Genomic DNA, 18876 nt, shown 5'->3' with positions numbered 1-18876 from the left:
GGCGACTGTACACTGTCATAGGTTTAGCAATGAAGCTAGATATGATTTTACTGAACATTATCCACTTAGTATAGGTAGGGTTAATACAAATAGCCTATAGATAAACTGATAATATGAGGCATACATCTACTGTGGGCGAAAAGAGCTATTCCTTGCCCTGTTTTCATACATGTATAATGAGACTTGCATGGTTTTCTAATTATGGAAAAAGATTTCTAGAACATCTGGGGAATTTGGTTAGAATACAAAATAACCAGATCACCAAAGTTATTTCTCCTTGGGGACTGTTGTGCCACATTTAAGTAAACTTTCTTTGACAGTATTGAAAACTGGCTTGATAACGTATTATTAATTCCAAGGTGTCGCTAAATCTTGAACCTCTTCACTGAACATGTGTTAGGAACAAATTATAGCAATAGTTTCTTGTGAAAGATCGTCTGAAAAATGGACTGGAAATGATGTTTCACTGGAATCTGGAGAAAGATTTTAAATTATCTTTGCTCAGTGTAACCAACATACATTTATGTATTGAGTAACATGCTCGTTTTCTTTGGTACTCCAGAGTAAAGTCTGATGCTTCTGCACTCGTCTGTCATTTTCAGTGCAGTGTTAAACTTTGTTAGAGGTTATTTCTGTGTTGTCACTACGTTTAGGCTGCTGAAAGAAAAGAGCAGATAGCCTAAGCTTCTTATTCCACTTCCAAATCTCCAAAAGCTCCAAAACGCTTCATTTGCATGTTAAAATTGATATTTTGTTTGCCTATACTGTTGATATATATGCATGCAATATCTATAAGTCAACTGTAGGTCACCTTTTCAGACATTCACATGTTAAAAGAAGCCACAACGTCCAGGACCTCAAGCTTTCAAAAACATAAACTTGTTGTTATATTTCTTGGATAAAAAACATAATTTACAATTGCAGGGGCCTCTCTGTAACTTGTTTTATAGGCTACATCAAGAATTTAAGGTAAATAACCCTTAAGTTATTTACCTTTCAATTGTTCATGTTTAAAACTAGGCCTACAAATCAGCGTTTCCTCTTAATACATTTAATACAAATGTGTTAGTCCTTTCTTAATCAACAGTAGGCTACTTTGATGGCAGCTTTGGTTTCCTCGTCAGGAGGTGCTCTGGAAAAAAATGTCCTTTTTGTTGAGTTTTAAGTCTGAGGAAAGGCATGTGCTGAAAAAACGTCACTTATCAATAAATCCTTCAAACAGGAGCTTCTTTGTGTGCGGATCTTATTTGCTTCTCTTTAACTGTTTTTGGTTGGGGGTGGGGCTGAAACAGATCCCATGGGGAAAAAACTAGGCATACGTGTTGGTGGAAAATTGCCTAGGATAAAAAAAAAAAGACAACATTTTGAGATTTCCAATGTTTTAGTGCAGGGGTGGGCAACTGGCGGCCCGGGGACCACGTGCGTCAACCCTCAATGTGGCCCTCAAAACTAGTCAATTTTTACACATCAATTCATTGGAAACATGAAGAAAACTTGACAAAATGTGCCAGGAAATCATGAAAACCAGAAATATGTCAATAATAATAACTGGTATATGCTGAGTTAAATTTGAGACATAATTTATTGTAATGGTTTTTGTATTCTACAATTTGGCCCTCTGGCAGTGAGAATTAAATTAATGTGGCCCTTGCTGTCACCAAAGTTGCCCATCCCTGTTTTAGTGGATCAAATGGGAGATAAGAGGGGGCCTCAATTGATGGAAATGGAGACACACACACACACACACACACACACACACACACACACACACACACACACACACACACACACACACACACACACCATGGGGCTCATTTTGTGGTTGGGTGGGTTACAAATGTTGCATTTAGAATCTAAAATACATTTAATACTGCGTTAATACAAATAAGATGCAACGCTGGTTTTCGGCCACAGTGTCAAAAAGTGGCAGCAAAGCTTAAAAAAAAAAAGAAAAAAAAAAGTTGGCGCGTCATCGAGCCCGCGGTGACGTAAGCAGGATGTAAATACAGTGCCTCGCGGCCTGGCTCGGTCTTTTTCTCCCCTGTGCTGTAAGGGCGGCAAGCACTCCCTCTGTCTCCGTGAGATTTAACACCGAAACGGCAAAATGATCATCTACAAGTGCATCATCTCCGGTAAGTAGACGGGGTTTCCGTGTGAGTAATGATATCTTTACAGTAGTGTTGGTTATTTTGGTTTTGTTAATGATATAAAATAGACTTTGTCCGGCTAGAAAAACTAGCTGACTCGTGTATCCGGCAGTCGAATGCTAACGCTAATCAAATGCTAACCAAAAAGCGAAAATGGTCCCCAGTTTAGTTAAAGCCACCATGTTAGTTAGCCGATGTTGCTAAGGCCGGTAAGCTCAACATTATGACCATCAACTAACATTAAGGTTGTTGAAAGTTGAACATTAGAGTTGATTATTTAGTAGGGGGGGGAAGTGTTGTGGGACAGTGGATGAATGTATAAATGTAATGTTAGAGATGTGATACAGACACGGTGTACGTGGCCTCGTTGGATCATGTAGCCTTTAGCTGCAGTCGTATTTATAGGATGGACTTTTCTAGAATTCTCTCTATGATTCAGGCTGTCTCAACTAATAACACTAGTTCAGCTTGTGATTTACTTTTTGTGATGTTGTTTCCATTTTCAGATGATGAGATGTTTTCGGACATCTACAAAATCAGTACGTCTGAACACGGACTCTTCTATGAAGTTGAAGGAAAGGTACGTCAATATTAGTACAACACTGAGGATGTTTTATCTCAATCATGGTACAGCCTAGTTAAAAAATGTAATTAATTCACCATGTTCCGTTTCACCCCCCCCCCCCCCCCCCCCCCCCCCCCCCGGCCATAGCTGAAGCTTGGGGCTCAGTTGTTCAGCTGCAATATAATCAATATGAACGATTGAGTCTAATAAATAGTTCTGCTCCACAAGTATCGACCTGAGACAAATGGGGGGGGGGGATCACTGTCTTAATGCACGTAGCTCCATGAGATCATCACAGCCACACCTGTGTGAGTTTCCCTGCTTAGTGGGAAGTTAAGAATGCAGCCTCTGATTAGTCACTCAGGCCGGTGCATCATGGGCCGGTGCAGTGAATGGCTTTTGGCCCTTTAAATAACTTAATAGTATGTTTGAGAATGTGTCAGGCCCATTTGAAGCTCTCAGTGCCCTGTGGAGTGAACTTTGTGTAGTATCATGCTTTGGTTGTTTTATTTTTGCCAGTGTTGCCTAATATTCTTCTTTCTACTTCCAGACCATCACCAGGACAGAACAATTCGATGACGCTTTAATTGGAGCGAACGCCTCCAGTGAGGAGATATGTGAGACAGCTGATGCATCGTCCAACTCTGGCTGTGACATTGTTCTCAACCACAACCTTAAGGAGACTGGCTTTAACAAGAAGTCCTACATGGCTTACCTGAAGGACTACTGTAAGAAGTGAGTATCAGTGCTGCAGGTAACCGAATACATGGCTGGTACACCACTGTGCTACATGGAACTAACGCATATCTGTTTCGCATGTTCAGTATTAAGAAGAAGCTGGAAGAGACCAACCCAGATAGAGTGGTGGGATTCCAGGAGGCCTGCAAATTAGAAGTGAAAGCTGTTGTGGATTCCTTGAAAGACTACCAGGTAGCTATATGGAGCAGAGTCACACACGGACGATAACCTTGTGAGAACTTGTCTTACTGGAGTTGTTTCTCTAACTCAGCTTCTGTTAACCCATTTCTTAATTCTAGCTCTTTAGTTCTATAGTGACAACACAAACCTTTTCACATACATACTCTAACTACAATCAGTCTTGTGCCCTTTAATAATTACAGGGATTGAAGTTCTCCGTCGCTACGGCAAATTTCCGTCAATTTCACAATTGTAATATAATAATTTTTAGTCTGTGTCAATCAGACAAAAAAAAAGTTGAGCAGAATGAGTTAGTGACCGACCTTCACGTGCAAACTGCTCTCTTTAATGTCAGGCATTTATCTGAATCCTGAAGCATACGTGTAGTTTGTGTGGCATTTCAATGTACAGTCAGAACGTTGATCTGCTACGTGAAGTCTGCTCGGCGTAGAGGAGGCTTTTATTGTGGTAGCGAACATCAGCGTGCACTGCCCGTCATGTCCGGACTTGCTTTGCTTCGTTGCGCAACTTTATGTAGCCAAAGTGAAATACTGGAGACTGAAACTCAGTAACATGACAGAGTTTACCGTGAGTCAAGTTTCTTTTTAGCTGCAGGCCGGTGCAGACAGTCGCAGAGTGCTCTGCTAACGGACACGCCCGCCTCAAGACAACAGCTGATACAACCACAATATTTACAGTCTATGGATGAAACATATTCCCCACACAGAGCAACGCGACACGACTCACCTTTAAACTGGACCGTTTGACAACACAAGTTATATTAGCTTAAAAAGCTATCACTAGTTTACTTTTTTTACACACAACGACTTGAGTGGGTTGAAGTTATAAAGTAGGCTACAATACTTAAGTTCTGTACACATTTAAAAAAAAATGCGAGTTACTTCTCAGATTCTGATTTATAATGCAAAATAGGATGAATCCACTAATTTGTCAAAATAACTTTATTATATGCCCTGTGAATTCACAAGGTATCCACCTATATATCCTGTGTAAATAAATACACGAGAACAATTTATATTACTCAAGTAGGATTAGCTAACACACATTAATGTATTATATAATATTCTGTAAAAGGTACATTTTTCCAAAGTTGTTACTCCAGCCTTCAGTTTGAGAGTCATATCTGTCATCCTAGATGTTGATCTTTCAAAAAAGAAAAGACAGAAAACACCTGTTCAAATTGGTTATTTGCTACTTGTTTTGTACGTTGAAAATTTTCAGTCAAAAAATGTTTTTATGCTTCAATCCCTGTAATTATGACTCAGCACTGTCAGCAACACATCGTCTGCCCTTTATATTGTGTTGTGAAAGTGGGACATGACATTTTCTTTATTCAAGGAAGCCCTTTTTAAAAATGGTTAGCCAAACGCATAATGTTTCAAAAACTGATCATAGAGAGAACTGTTACAGTCAATAAGTGCCCCTGTTGTTGATTTTTAACCGAACCTCAAGTTATGGTCTGTTTGTCTTGGGATCAGAATCCTTGTAAACTTACCGCCCATGACTTAAACCACAGATTTTGATGTACGGGCTTCCTCTCCCTACAGTTTTTCACAGGAGAGAACATGAACCCAGATGGCATGGTGGGTCTGTTGAACTACCGTGAGGATGGCATCACACCATACATGCTTTTCTTCAAAGATGGCCTGTTGGCAGAGAAATGTGTAAGTACTTCTCTGAAGCTCCATGAAGTCAACTGTCATGAAGCTGAACGACTGTCTTCCTTTTTAAAAGTCGCTGTTTCACAATATAAAACGATATGAGAATGCTTATATAGTGGGAACACTGGTGTGAATATAAATGATGGCTGGTTTGCATTTTGCCACTTGACTTTCTTTTCATATGCATTCTGGCTAACTCATTGTAAACTGTGATTTCCTGTTACCTGTTTCAAATTGCGATTGTAGATTAAACCAAATAAATGTTTGGTTAAAGACATATTTTTGATCACCCTGCACGATGTAGCATCTGACGAGGGTTTTAGTCATCTGTGTAGCTCCCACTTTGGAAATGTATGAAGGATTAAGAAGTTTGAACACAAAACCAATGATACACGTAGCAATATTGCACTTAACATTTAATACTGTTATAAAATTGTTAAGAGATGGGTAAGACATGTATTACAAGCAGGAAATCTTCTCTACTGTTTTTACATTTGCACATCTTGTATAGTAACATGTATGCCTGTGCCTTCTTTTCTTTTTTTGCAGTAACTACCGGGAACTTCATCTGCTTTTAAATCAGCTTCTGCTTTCCAAATGGCCCCAAGAAAAGATTTGACGGAGCACTATTTTGCATCATGCCTGAACAGAAACATTCTTGTAAAGTTTCTTTAAGAATTCACATTATGGCCCACAGCACCACTACCAACGTAGGGGAATTCAAACATGATTGGTCACCAATTGCAGTTTTTAACTTTTCCCTCTGTGGCTTCTGCAGTGTTTGATTTTTGGCAAAATGAGCCAAGTTTTTGAAGGAAAATAAAAAGGACTTAAGCTCTGACATGGTTTTATTTTTTCTTCTTTCTGCAAACAGCTTGAACAATAAACTCCACAGGTTGACCTCAGACCTCTTGTTGTTGTGATGGTTGCTCTGAAAATGATTCCATGTATAATGAAACACACTGAAATTAAAAAATAAACCTCACACAGCCACTTGCTGTTGAGTGTAGAGCAAGTGTTTATTTTTTTTATAGAATTGTGTATAGCTACATCAATGAGCTCTTTGGGATTTAAATGACTTTGGTGTATTACTTGTCAGGGTCCAGAGCCTTTTTATGAATATTTTCTCTGCTAGTTTTATGAAACATGTAACCATGGTGATGTAGGCCACAATGCTGTCATTGAATACTAATTTGTCCTAACTAGTGAGCCACTTGAATGCATAAATTTCACTGACAGCCTTTTTATTGTATTTCATGCAAAGTTGGCTCAAGTTAGTTTCAACTTTTCAGTTTGATAAATCAAATTGATAAATATATGCACAAAGAAATAAACATGCAGTTAAAAATATGAAAGCAAATTGCTCCGATAGGAAAACATGAACTCAAGGATACAAAAAAAAAAAAGGTAAAGTCCCGCAATCCATGTGAAGTTTGAGATGGTGTTACTCAGTGAAGGACAAATATTGATCACCGGTACAATATGGATCTGTGTGCATAGCGCTTTTACACCACACACCTAACCATTCACAGTCTGCAGGCTGCTATGTAAAGTATCACATCCATACGTCACTGACTAAGCAGCAGGAGCAACTTGGGGTCAAGTGTCTTTCCCAAGGACACATCGGACATGTGGCTGCAGGAGCTGGGGATCGAACCCCTGACCTGCCAGTTGAGAGACGTTAGACTCCACCACTGAGTCACAGCCGCACAGGAACCTAAAGAAAACTTAAGTGCAGTACATCCAAGAGCATACAGAGCTATAGAGGTGATTGGTTTTAAATGGATGTGCATTTCAAAATAGCTTTGTGACAAAACAAGATTTCCACAATTAAGTCCTCTGACTTTTAGTGCTTTGAGAATTTTTTTTTTTAAAGTGACCAAAGAAAAGACCAAAACCCTCAGTAACTTAAACAATCTCTTGATTACTAGGAAGTTTTTTCTTACCACTGTAACTTTAGCTAAATGTTGCTGAAGTGCTACACTCATGATGCATTAAGCTGGGTCTTTGTAATATCAATAAGTAAGGTCTTTTACCTGCTCTTTATAACATAATGAGTAAGGTCTTTTACCTGCTTTTTATAACATAATGAGTAAGGTCTTTTACCTGCTCTTTATAACATAATGAGTAAGGTCTTTTACCTGCTCTTTATAACATAATGAGTAAGGTCTTTTACCTGCTCTTTATAACATAATGAGTAAGGTCTTTTACCTGCTTTTTGTAAAGCGTCTCGAGATAACACTTTTGTTGTGAGTTGACGCTATACAAATAAAGATCGATTGATTGATTACTAAAATCAGCACATTAACTATAAAAATGGACTTGGACTTACTCAGCACTGATCTAGTCCTCTGACCACTCAAAGTGCGTTTACACTACATGTCACATTCACACACTGTTGGCAGAGGATGTGAGGTGAAGTGCCCATCAGTATTAAATTATCACATTTGCATGCTGATGTTAATCCTACCAGGAGAATAATTTAGGGTTCAGTGCCTTGCCCAAGAACACTTCGGCTATGTTCACACTGCAGACAAAAGTGACCTGAATCAGATATTTGTCCTCATATGTGACTCAGGTCTTCTTTTTTTTCTTCAAACAGCACAACTCTCATGGACTCTGATCTTGTGCTTCTTTCATTTGTGGATTATCTGATACAGGCCACACTTAAAAGCATTGTACACAGCCAAATGAAAAAAAAAAAAACAGAAATGCATGATGGCTTGCAGTGTGAACACAGCCCTGAGCCACAGCTTCTCAAAGATATTCCAATGTTATTGAAGTTGATCAATTCCCTGAGACCTGATGCAAAGTCTATAACCTGTCAATTTTAAAGGTTACAAAAATGATTTTGTGATCCCACCCTGTTCGGTCTTTACCAGCTGATAGAAATCACCCAATGACACAAGTGGTTAGAGTCCTGTGTGACAGTCAACGTACTTTTCATCTTAACACTTTGTGTAGCAGTTCATTGGCCTGTTCAACTTTTGTAAACATGGTTCATGATTTCCAAAGTTTCTATATAACACGTTTTGTAAATTGTGTTATATTAAGTAATAAGAAGTTGGAAACTTCAATGCTTTAATACAACTTTGACATCTAAATCCAGAAGTCCAAAACTGGTATGTGCAAATAAATAAAGACCGAACATCATAGATTGATCAAAATAATTGAAAGGTGAGAAGGAGATGCTTGTTGCAGTACTATTTTCTGTACAAACTATGCATAACAATTGAGTGTACAGACACACAGCTGCTCTTCAGATGGTTAAGAGAGAGAACGGAAAACACTTGAACTATTTAGCTTGCAAATCTTTGACTGCCTTTATTTAACCTGGTTATTCACTCAACAACTAACAGTAAACGAATGCAGAGTATTTTATTCCACCTCTTAATGAAAGAAAAAAATGATGAACCAACAAAATCACATAATAGCAAGGATTAGTGAGAAATAGTTTTCCTTTTAGACATCAACATTTACGAAGTCACTGAAAAAAATAATTACACTTCTACCTAATGTGAACCTGCTGGACGCTCACGTTTCAACATGAAAACCACAGGAAAGAACTCCAGTATGATGAGATGAGACCGGACTTGAAAGGACTTGCAGGAACTTGTTGGAGCTAGGCAGTCTGCATCTCCTCCTCTTCCTCCGCAGACTGGTAGTGTCGGTACTCTGCCTTCAGCTCCCAGGTGCTTTTGTGAGTGCCCTTGCTGTTGTAAGTGCCAATTTCCCTCATGATATCTTTCAGGTAGGTCTGCAAAAACAGGTTGGGATTAAAAGACTCTGATGAAACACTTGACCATATTAAGACAACCGTCTCATCACTTCACTGTGTTGTATCAGACAGTCAATGGATAGTTACACTTTTTTAGTATTCTTATCAGCTCTTCTGGATGTGTCAAAGAGAAGGGAAGCTTTTTTCACATCTGCCTGTTTGCCTGTCATAGAAGGACTGACCGTTTAACAGGGCCAGGAAAGCTTTTTCCCCATTACCGCCTATTAACCAGCCTCTCTGCTACGCTAAGTGAACCATCTCCTGGCTTCACCCGAAATGGCTGTAACATTCAAGTCATGCATAAATGCATGACAGAAGAGCACTATGGTGAATGCTTCGTCTCTGTCTAAAGATATAAAAGCCAATATATTTAAAAACACTTGCACATATGTTTTTTATTTTTTTTATTCTCTTGGTTTAAACTGCACATTAAAAAGTCTGAAAACAACAAAGAATGTTATTATGGCGGTGATATGAGAGCTCATTTCATGGCTAACACTTGACCTTAACAGACATGAGTGTCCTATCAGTCTGTGTGCTTGTCAAAATGTGTTTGAGGTACAGACATTGAAAAACAAATTCATTTGTCACAATCAACAGGAGCTGTGGAAGTCCAGTCAGGGACACTTTGTGTGAGGCTATACTGTCCAACCACCACTTGGTGTCTCTGTTGAGCTGCTACAGTCATACACGCTGTGCCTGATGAATAACTGATGTGCTGCTAGACTTTTTCATAATGAACATTTCGGTTACTTTAGTTCAGTAGAATTGAGTGTTAGCCAAGTGCTTTAGGAGAGAAATGATGGCGTGGAGTGTATTGCGGCGTTTGACTCCTACTCAGCCAATGGTTATGCAATCAGATGCAATCAGAGGGAGAGGAGGACCTCAAGGTCTAATCAGCACCTACACAATGCTGTTCTCTGCAAACTGGAACGGATCCACTGCACTGTATCGATTTAACCAATGTTTGTGTGTGCGCGCGTGTGTGTGTGTGTTAGAGTGTATGTGTTCATGTGCATGTTGGCCCAAATTTCTGGCACAAAAGATAGTGTGAACAGGCATGAACGTCAGTCTGTGGGCGATCTTTTCAAATTTAACAAAGGAAGGTGGATAGTGGGCAGGTGTATTGTTTTTTGGTCTTCCAGTTATAATGTGTGTGCGTGTGTGTGTGTGTGTGTGTGTGTGTGTGTGTGTGTGTGTGTGTGTGTGTAATGCTCACCACAGGCTGTTTGGTTATGTCCACCAAGTCCTTAATGTTGTAATACTGGTGCTTCTCAAAGGCAGAGAAGAGCATGTCCAACACAACCTGCCGCTCAGCGCGCACCATCTTCCCCTCCGACTTCTTCTTCTTGTCATGCTCCAACTGAGAATTATACAGGATATTATCACTTCCGATAATAACAACAATACTGAAACTTGTAGTATTGATAATCCTTTTATAATCTCACCAATATATAGTTGTTCTTTTTGAAAGCTGCTGGTTGATATAGTTTCCTATCTTGACAAATTGTACTTTAGTTAATTGTGCAGAGCATATTTGCATAAGGTGCTACTGCTGCATAGAATAGGACTTTCATTGATTTTGCAATCACACGTAGTCAAAAATCCTGACTCCTAATCGTAACTAAAGGTTGAATCCTTTAAATCAGTGGAACTGGAACTGAATATCATCTTTTGACCGGACATGCTTTGCAAGTTTTCAACCTCTTCACTTGCACTTTGTGACACAATATTTGAGTTTTAAATGAGTAGACATGAAGCCCTGATCAGAAACAATCCTGATGACATCACTAAAGGGTCACCAGCCTTACAACTGGCTGTTACGTTCTTTCTAATTTATTTGATATTTCCTTTCAGAAATCCGAAACCTCTGGCCTGTAAAGACAGAGAACAGTGACAAAGTCCTTCACTATTTAGGAACATCATCAAATGTCTGACCAACAGTCTAAACTCAGAGATATTTAGTTTACCACCACAGATCAGGAAAAAAAACAGCAAATATTGAAGACATGCACTCACATTGAAATCATGGTTGGCTACGGGCTTAAAGATGGTCGTGACTGCTCTCTCGAGCTGCTGTGATACACGCTGAGGCTTGGTGGACTCTCTAATCTGCAACCTGAAACACACACACATTAGAGAGAGAGAGAGAACGTTTGTTTGGGGTTTTCTTTGGTCCAACTTGACCTCGTCCAAGATATGTGCCCGTTGGGATGGAGGTAATGGTCAGTACAAGGAGACTAAACCATCGTAAATAGTAACGGCTCCAGCTCAGTCCAAAGATAATCTTTATACTTTTTTTGGTCATTTTCTCTGAGTCGATCATTAAGAAAACTATTTTAAGAGTGAATACTTCATAGTTTTGCAAAGTGTATGAGATAAAAACAGAGCACGACTTGATGTACCTGCCTGACAGAAAACACATTAATCACCTCAATTAGTCAAGAAACACACACATAACTCTCCCTTTTGACATGAGTAATGGACAACAAGTGTCTGAATCTTCTTGAACTGAGTCCACACACACTCACACACAGGCACTGCCATGACCACATAATGTCCTCCATATCCATGATGGAGGGACATTTGTCAGCTGCCATCCAAATAGGAGCAGAGAAAAAAAACTGGAATCAAAGTAAAGGATTTCAAGTCAGACATAAAATACAGTCAGATAAATCTTAGTTCAGTATCTAATCTAAAACACATCATTTTACCATCCTGCAAAATCCAAGGACAACTCCTGCCAGACCATCAGCAACATCCTGTAAAAGATGCAATCTCACTGAATCGTGTTTAAGCAGACAAGTTGGAACATTTTCTTGATGTGTTGAATGTCCTGATTTGATAGCTGACAGGCTCGTACACTAAAGCACACTGTGTTGTGCATTTGCCTTGGGTTATATTGTAGCAGTGCGTCTGCCATAGTGTTGCTGTTGCTATAGCGATGCCATCCACTAACTAGCCGGACTAACGGATTCCAAGAAAAAGGAGACAGAAACCACTGAACAAAGGCAGGGTGGACTCGAGTGGTTTATGTTCACACATTAACAGATGCAGCATTTCCCCCTGTTAACAAACAGGAGACTTCTCTGCTCCTGCTGGACTTCATTCACAAAATGTGAACACATGTGATCACATTTTGTCATCCAGGGGGCTACTAAGCTAATTTAGTCTAAATTTGTCCAAAACAAATGAAGGCCTGACTGTTATTTACACGACTTTGTACATTTCAGATATTTACTCCATTCATTTAAGGAATAATCTTAGTTGTTCTGTTTTTTTTTTAACACACCATAATCTTCATATTTATATTTTTCCAACTTTTACCAGCAACAGTTGTTCACATTTCACCATTTTCAATTACTCTGTATTTCTGCTGGAAAAGTAGCCTTAGCATTAATTTTGTGTCTATTGTCTACTCTAGAACATCCATTCCCTGTATTTAAAATACCAGTTATCTTCTTTTGCTATATCCCATTGTATTAGCCAATGAGAATTGTATTTGAAGTTCCTCAGATTCTTCAAAGTTGACTCACTTCTTCAGCTTCATATAGTTGTCATTGACGACTGGTCTGCATTCAGCTCTGTGCACCACCATCCCCTCCAGACTGATTCCATCTAGAACAAAGACAGTGACTCAGTTGCTTAGTCATGATTCAGACGCATGACACATGCATTCAATTTGATTGGGGGAAATACAATTCAAGTCTTTATTCAGTTCAACTCCACATTTTGTTTGAAAAACACTAAACTAAACCAAAGGAATCCAATAGAAACAGTAAACATGATTATTGGCACGCTCATCAAGATGTTAGCCAACTGTTTTTATTTCCAGTGTTCAAGTGATAAACTGAGTTCAAAATCCAAACTGTGATTATGACTACACTAAGATTTTCCACATGTATAAAACTAGCATAACAGACATTAGTACCTGGAAAAGAAAAAAGTCCATTGTTTAGGGTGATCAAACCCCTGGATGTGAGCGTTGACAGGTCAGGAATGTGGTCATCCATACGCTGTGTACCGTCCAAAATGACACGCACACAGCATTAGACAAAAGCCCAGAGAAGGATCGACAAAACTGCTGAAGAGTCAAAGTTCAGCATAACTCTTAGCAGTAATGGGTGTTGAGCCAACATTAGTCATGAGAAGCCATCAGACTCACTCCAGTGAGGATAGCAAGGATTGGACAAAGTGCCAGAATGACAGCCTCTCTGCAGCACTTCATGGCTGTTTCCCAAACTGTCATAGTTAAGTGTCACTCTACATGAAGTTACACTCACAACACCATACTCTAAAAAAAAAGAGAAAGAAGCTGAGCGGTGAGCACAGGCAAAAAAAAGTGATACATTGCTGTTAAAATTAACATCAATTTGAACTGAATCTTTACCATTGATAAAAAACATGGCCTTTTCCAGCCTTCAAACAAGTAAGCCTTTTTTATGTGACTGTAAAGTAAATATCTTTTATTTTATGGGTTTTAGAAAACATGCTATATGAATTCAAGCTCGTCCAATTTACCCTAACCCAGATAATATCGGCCGATATAACCATTTCACGTGACTATTGGCATCGTCTAATTTTATCTCCGATATTGCAATATTACTAGATTTATTCAGCAGTCAGATCGTATTTCATTTGAGTTTTCATTCTATTATACGAGCAGTTTTCTTACTGGCTGTCACCAGCAGAGTGTGTTATATGGATTACAAAAAGGCGGCACACACCTGCAGTCTGTTTCAGTCATAAGCTAGAGTTCTCTGCCTCACTGAACTCACAAATTAAATTGCAAACCAGAAAAGCCAAACAGCAATTCATCTTCAAGGTAAGTTTTAATGTTTAGTTCTTTATTGCAGAATGACATGACCAATTATCTGCGAGAATTGTGTACTTTATACAAAAAATTAAGTGTCAGGTGTTGAAGACAAAAACCTAGCTAGAATAAGAAAAATCTACCGCCTTTAAACATCTAATGCTTAATATTATCTCAATACGGGATGCAGTAATAGAAAAATTCATAGAAAAACCATCAGTCTACTCGGCAAAATCAAGACTCTTGTACACTACAGGCCCAGTGTGCTGCAGGTAGAGGAACATGTATTTGATGCATCACAAAGCAGTGCTTCAACAAAGTGACTTGCTAGTAAGTAAGATGCTGAAAAAGTTCTAAAAATAGCATATATTTCTATCATTTGGAGTGATTGAGTTTTTTCCTAAATTGGCTAAATTACAGGGTAAAACAGGCCCTGTCTGCAGCCATGTCTAGCTTCAGTGCTGGCCCTCTGCCAGTGTCTTAATAAAAGGGCCAAGCTGACAGGCATCACCTGTGAGTAATACAGTTACTATTTTATACAAGATCACAACTGTCCCTTTGATGTCAGCTAAATGAATATATTGTAGGCTTTCTGAATATTATAAAGACTAATGAAAAGCTTGATGTTGGTAATATGTTTAATGGATTGAAGTCTGTTTAAGTTGATCCTCACTAGTTGTGATGTAGTTTTATTCAGTATTTAAAGCTAATAATTTATCCACACAAGCTCTTGCTTAGTCGCCTTTTAAATAAATGTCCTTTATGTTGTAATTCAGCCCTTTGTGCTTAAGCACGGTACGACAACATGTGACCATGTGGCCAGTGTGACCGCGCTCTTATAGTTCCTCAAATCTCCCAGAACTGCCCATGACATCCAGATTATCAGGGGTTTAAAATCCAATCTTAACACAATGTCAATGTTCCCCCTATTCTATCCCATTATTAATCTGCAATGAATAGTTTGGACCATTTTAATGGACAGTACCGCTAAGTGGAAAACAACGGAACATCTCGAATGGTAAAAACCAGTTACAACATCACAATACAATTGAAAAGTATCATGTGTAACTAAGTCCTTTATGCTTGTGTACTGCATTTGCTTTTGATACTGAAAGTACATTTAGAAGATACTTTGATTTTTCTAAAGAGAGATTAAGATACTTCTTCCATCACATCCAGTTAGCCTTCCATACACCTTTCACAGCCCCCCCCCCCCCCCCCCCCCTGTCGTTACAACATTTTCAACTCTTTCTGAAGATTGTTTCAATGATTTTCCCAACTCTATTGGACTCTCCAACCCACATCTGTTTTCAGAGACTATTTGATGCCTCTCCTGCTCCTCTTCAATCAGTATTAAGAGCCACTTTCATCATTTCTTCTAAGTCCTGAATCAACTGAGTGAGAAATGGTGCAGTCCAGTTGGTTAGCGTTGGTGTTATATTGGCGACAGCTTGGCCTATTGTGCATTGTTGCATGATTTGGCATCAGTTCTATTTGGACACATGAAAGGTCCAAAAAGGTGATACATTTCACACTCATTAGTGAACAAGAGCAGCAGAAAGAGACACTAAAAGGGCACACAGAGTTAAAAACTACAAGAAGCTGTAGGGGGCCACACAAGGTGCCAAGGCTCTGTGAATCATCAGATTGATAGGACTAGATGACAGGCGGAGGAGGAGGGAGACAGGCTGTTGGCTTTATATTAATATTTTTACAATTCTTACCGTCAGTTGAGGAACCTGAGGTGTGAAAATGTGTAAAATTAGTGACTCCTAAAGGGACACTTGCCAGATCCCTCCCACATATTCACACTTCCCTCACTAACGTCTTTCCTTTGTGTCGTAGTCTCTCCCACTCAACAAATGGAGGAGAAACGCAAAGAAAATATACAAGAAGTCATCGCTCCCTTTCAATCGTCATCCAAAGCAACGTCAGTTTCTGATGACGCTGGTACAGCGGGATCTCCTGTTTGGGGCCTTTAACTGCTCAATGGAGTCTTTTTTGTTTCCACAGTCAATGTGTTTGCTGTCCAGACAATAGCAAAGTTGCATGCAACCGCCTCTCCATCAGTTCTTTTGTTATGCCAAGGTCTTCTCAATAAACAATAGAATGCATCTCTGCAGTGTTTGCCCAAGTGGAGCAAACCAAAAAAAAAAGAAAAAGTACTTCACTGCCAATTCTAATGGTAGAAAGCACTTTTTCTATCCATTCATTATATTAGTCTCCATTTATTTAAGTTGTGCCCGTAATGTCACAAATTAGAGGATTATATGTACCACTACATATTTTTCATGAAATCACAAAATAGTCGGTTTTGTTTCTTTTCAGTCGATGCCAGTGTGAAGCTGCAGAACTGAGCTGATGTGATTTCCCAGCAGAAAGTCAACTGCAGCACCCACTCACTTTTAGTCAAATATGTGGTACTGTACGGTTAAGTAAAGATGTTTGTTGATCTCGGGACAAGGTGCTGCTGGAATATATCACCCAAGCCTCCACCAAAAATATTTACAAATAGAAATATGCACCAATTCAAAGAATAAAACTAAAAAGCATGTTTGTCAGAAAAAAGGACTGATCTTGATTATTTAAATTTCTTGCTGACAACAAAAAAACATTACACACTAAAACCTTCTCTATGTTGGTACATGACTTAATTGTATTGACATTCTCTCTGTGGCATCTGAAAACCTTATAATGTTTTTTTTATGAGTTCAATTTAAAAGAGTCAGCATGGCAGCAGTTAGTAAGATATTAAAAAAAAAAAAATCTATTTTGTCTTGGATGGTCTCATTGTTTTGTAGATCATAAAGTGCTTTATGTTATTATTTCAGTCTGTTCATAACCCACAAAAAAATCTCCTCAAAGGAGGTTTAAAAATGAATATCAGGATTTGAACTCCAAAGAGAAACTTGATCAAAATGAGCTTTCAATGGCAAACACTGACAGGACTAGCATTATTTCTTTCCCTCTACTCTAATTTACTAGAAGAAAAAAAGGGAACGAAAAATAGAATACAGTGAAGCTAACAAGTAGACTACAGCTGCACTTTTGGAGACCTCATAGTTCCAGATAAATCTGAGGATGAAGATAACAAGGTTAACAGAGCTAGAAAATCCTCTTCCTTCATTGAAGTCACAATTATGGCAACATACGTTCTGAGTATTAAAAGTCTGACAGTAATAATGTTCTACCTTATTTATTCAAATATAATATTCCTACTAAGCTATTTACATGACTAATGAAAAATGAATCATTTGTTCTTATGCGTAATCAGGTTCACTCAAGCCTTGTAAACTCTGTGGGCTAGCTAGTTTGATAAACACGACCCCTCGCCTGTGTCGTCTGGCTCTGTAAAATAAAATAAAAACAGAGACAACAGAGACAAATTCACTGTAGCTGAATTATTTAAGCCTAGCTCATGAATCTCAATCTGAAAATTCTACCTTTATGAGGTCTTATTCAGTTATTCAAACCTGGAAGGCCCCTGCTTTATTGCTACCCATGTCAGCTTTGGGCTCTCTGTTCGTAACATGAAATACATCATGATTACTGATTTAAACTTTGATTTGACATCTTAAAAAAAACCTTTAAACTAGCTTGCTGGCTTAATTTAGTAAATTAACAGTAATGGTTTTAATTTGCTCTGTACATTCGGGAATGAAGCGAACAGTTAAGACCTTTACCTTTATACCATATTCTGAATAAGAGAGAAAACTGGTTTGCAATTAAATGTATTCACTAGAGCAGCCATCTATGCTTACAAATGTAAACGTATAACAGTAAAATCAAATTGTGGAGACAATCCAAGTTGGACAACAATGGAGCTTGAACAACAGCATTCGAGAATTCATATAAACATGATCTAGCTTCAAAGGCAATACTTTGTGCCCATAGGATCTTTTCAGGCTTTGTTCCATTTTTCAACGTGATAGGACGGAGACATGGATCTAATACATAATATCACCAGCATTATCTTAAGGAAAAAAAAAAAAAGCCTTGATGTATTCAGTGTTAATCAAGGCTGAACAAATGCAGGTGCAACTGCCACGGTCACCATAGTAACAATCACATGCCACCTGACATCACGTGTCGCACAACATTCCATCAAGAGTCCGTCTATCTTGAGGAAACAAATGCTTTGCAGTACGCGTCACAGATCTCACTAATGTTCATCTTTGCCACAAATGGATGCAATTATGTGCAATTATTGGCTGGAAAGTGCCAGAGCACTTGCCAGCAACATGTCTAAAAACACCCACACACAAGAAACATGTGCACACATGCACTGACTATTGACTATATAACAGCCACATCCAGACCGTGTTGTCACAGTCAAATAAAGTGACATTATTTGTCTGAAAGAAAATAAGATTTTCCCTCATGCCACACAAGTCTTTATTTTACTCTGGCCAGCGTCCAGAGGGACACTGAACAAAGGAGGGACATTTATTCAGACACACATACAGTAAATTTGAGAGACATGACCAGCATGGGATGTGGATTGACCACAGCATGTGTAGCTCAAGGCTTCCATGTGTGGGAGGAACACTTGAGAGAAATAGTAGTCTCCTCCATGTTGGCTTCTCTTTAGGACTCCTAAGTGCGAGATCAATGTTTTGGTCCACACCTTAAGCACAAATTCAGCATCCCAATTCTCCTACGCACCCATTCAGAACTCCACTACTGAATCCCAACTAGTTTAGTGAAGCCACATGTTGCATCTCTGGCAATAAGCTGCTCTTGCTTTCATTTGGAAATATCGATGAGGTACCATGGATAAAATGGGCCTCATGCAAAAAAAACACTTGTTACGAACACATTCTTTCTTGAGCAGCTCATACAGTTGATTTTGGTGAGTTTGTCACATTTACTGTCAGTGGCTAATAATGCAGCCATGTTCTTTTCAAAACGGTAGTCTATAGAAATCATCCTGCTGTGCCCTTGATAGATCTGCCAATCTTGTTGTCTGTCTC

General features: G+C 38.8%; 2 protein-coding genes across 2 annotated transcripts in view; one reads left to right on the top strand and one right to left on the bottom strand.

Annotated features, from left to right (window-relative positions):
• The first annotated feature begins 1977 nt into the window (after positions 1-1977).
• On the top strand, positions 1978-6153 carry tpt1 (tumor protein, translationally-controlled 1). The gene is made up of 6 exons (XM_061054141.1): positions 1978-2132; positions 2654-2727; positions 3263-3447; positions 3537-3642; positions 5199-5315; positions 5862-6153. Exons 1-6 carry the CDS (start codon positions 2105-2107, stop codon positions 5862-5864), a joined length of 513 nt encoding a protein of 170 aa, XP_060910124.1. The 5' UTR covers positions 1978-2104; the 3' UTR covers positions 5865-6153.
• Positions 6154-8610: 2457 nt separating this feature from the next.
• The window catches only part of LOC132987231 (general transcription factor IIF subunit 2-like), a 40415-nt gene continuing 30149 nt past the window's right edge, over positions 8611-18876 (bottom strand). Inside the window, exons 5-8 of the mRNA XM_061054140.1 lie at positions 12627-12708; positions 11110-11209; positions 10310-10453; positions 8611-9069 (exon numbers count right to left, since the gene is read on the bottom strand). Coding sequence (XP_060910123.1) covers positions 8935-9069; positions 10310-10453; positions 11110-11209; positions 12627-12708 — 461 coding nt within the window. The 3' untranslated portion in view covers positions 8611-8934. The remainder of the gene's footprint in view (positions 9070-10309; positions 10454-11109; positions 11210-12626; positions 12709-18876) is intronic.

This window comes from Labrus mixtus, chromosome 13 (genome assembly GCF_963584025.1).
Source record: "Labrus mixtus chromosome 13, fLabMix1.1, whole genome shotgun sequence".
NCBI lineage: Eukaryota > Metazoa > Chordata > Actinopteri > Labriformes > Labridae > Labrus > Labrus mixtus.
Note: the sequence above shows the minus strand (reverse complement) of the source record. Positions and strands in the feature narration are given on the sequence as shown.

Bases quoted from the DNA above. Each gene is read 5' to 3' on its own strand.
- tpt1 (XM_061054141.1), top strand. From the start codon at position 2,105: ATGATCATCTACAAGTGCATCATCTCCG. The intron at 2,133-2,653 runs GTAAGTAGACGG...TTCCATTTTCAG, and splicing joins CTACAAGTGCATCATCTCCG to ATGATGAGATGTTTTCGGAC. The intron at 2,728-3,262 runs GTACGTCAATAT...TTCTACTTCCAG, and splicing joins TCTATGAAGTTGAAGGAAAG to ACCATCACCAGGACAGAACA.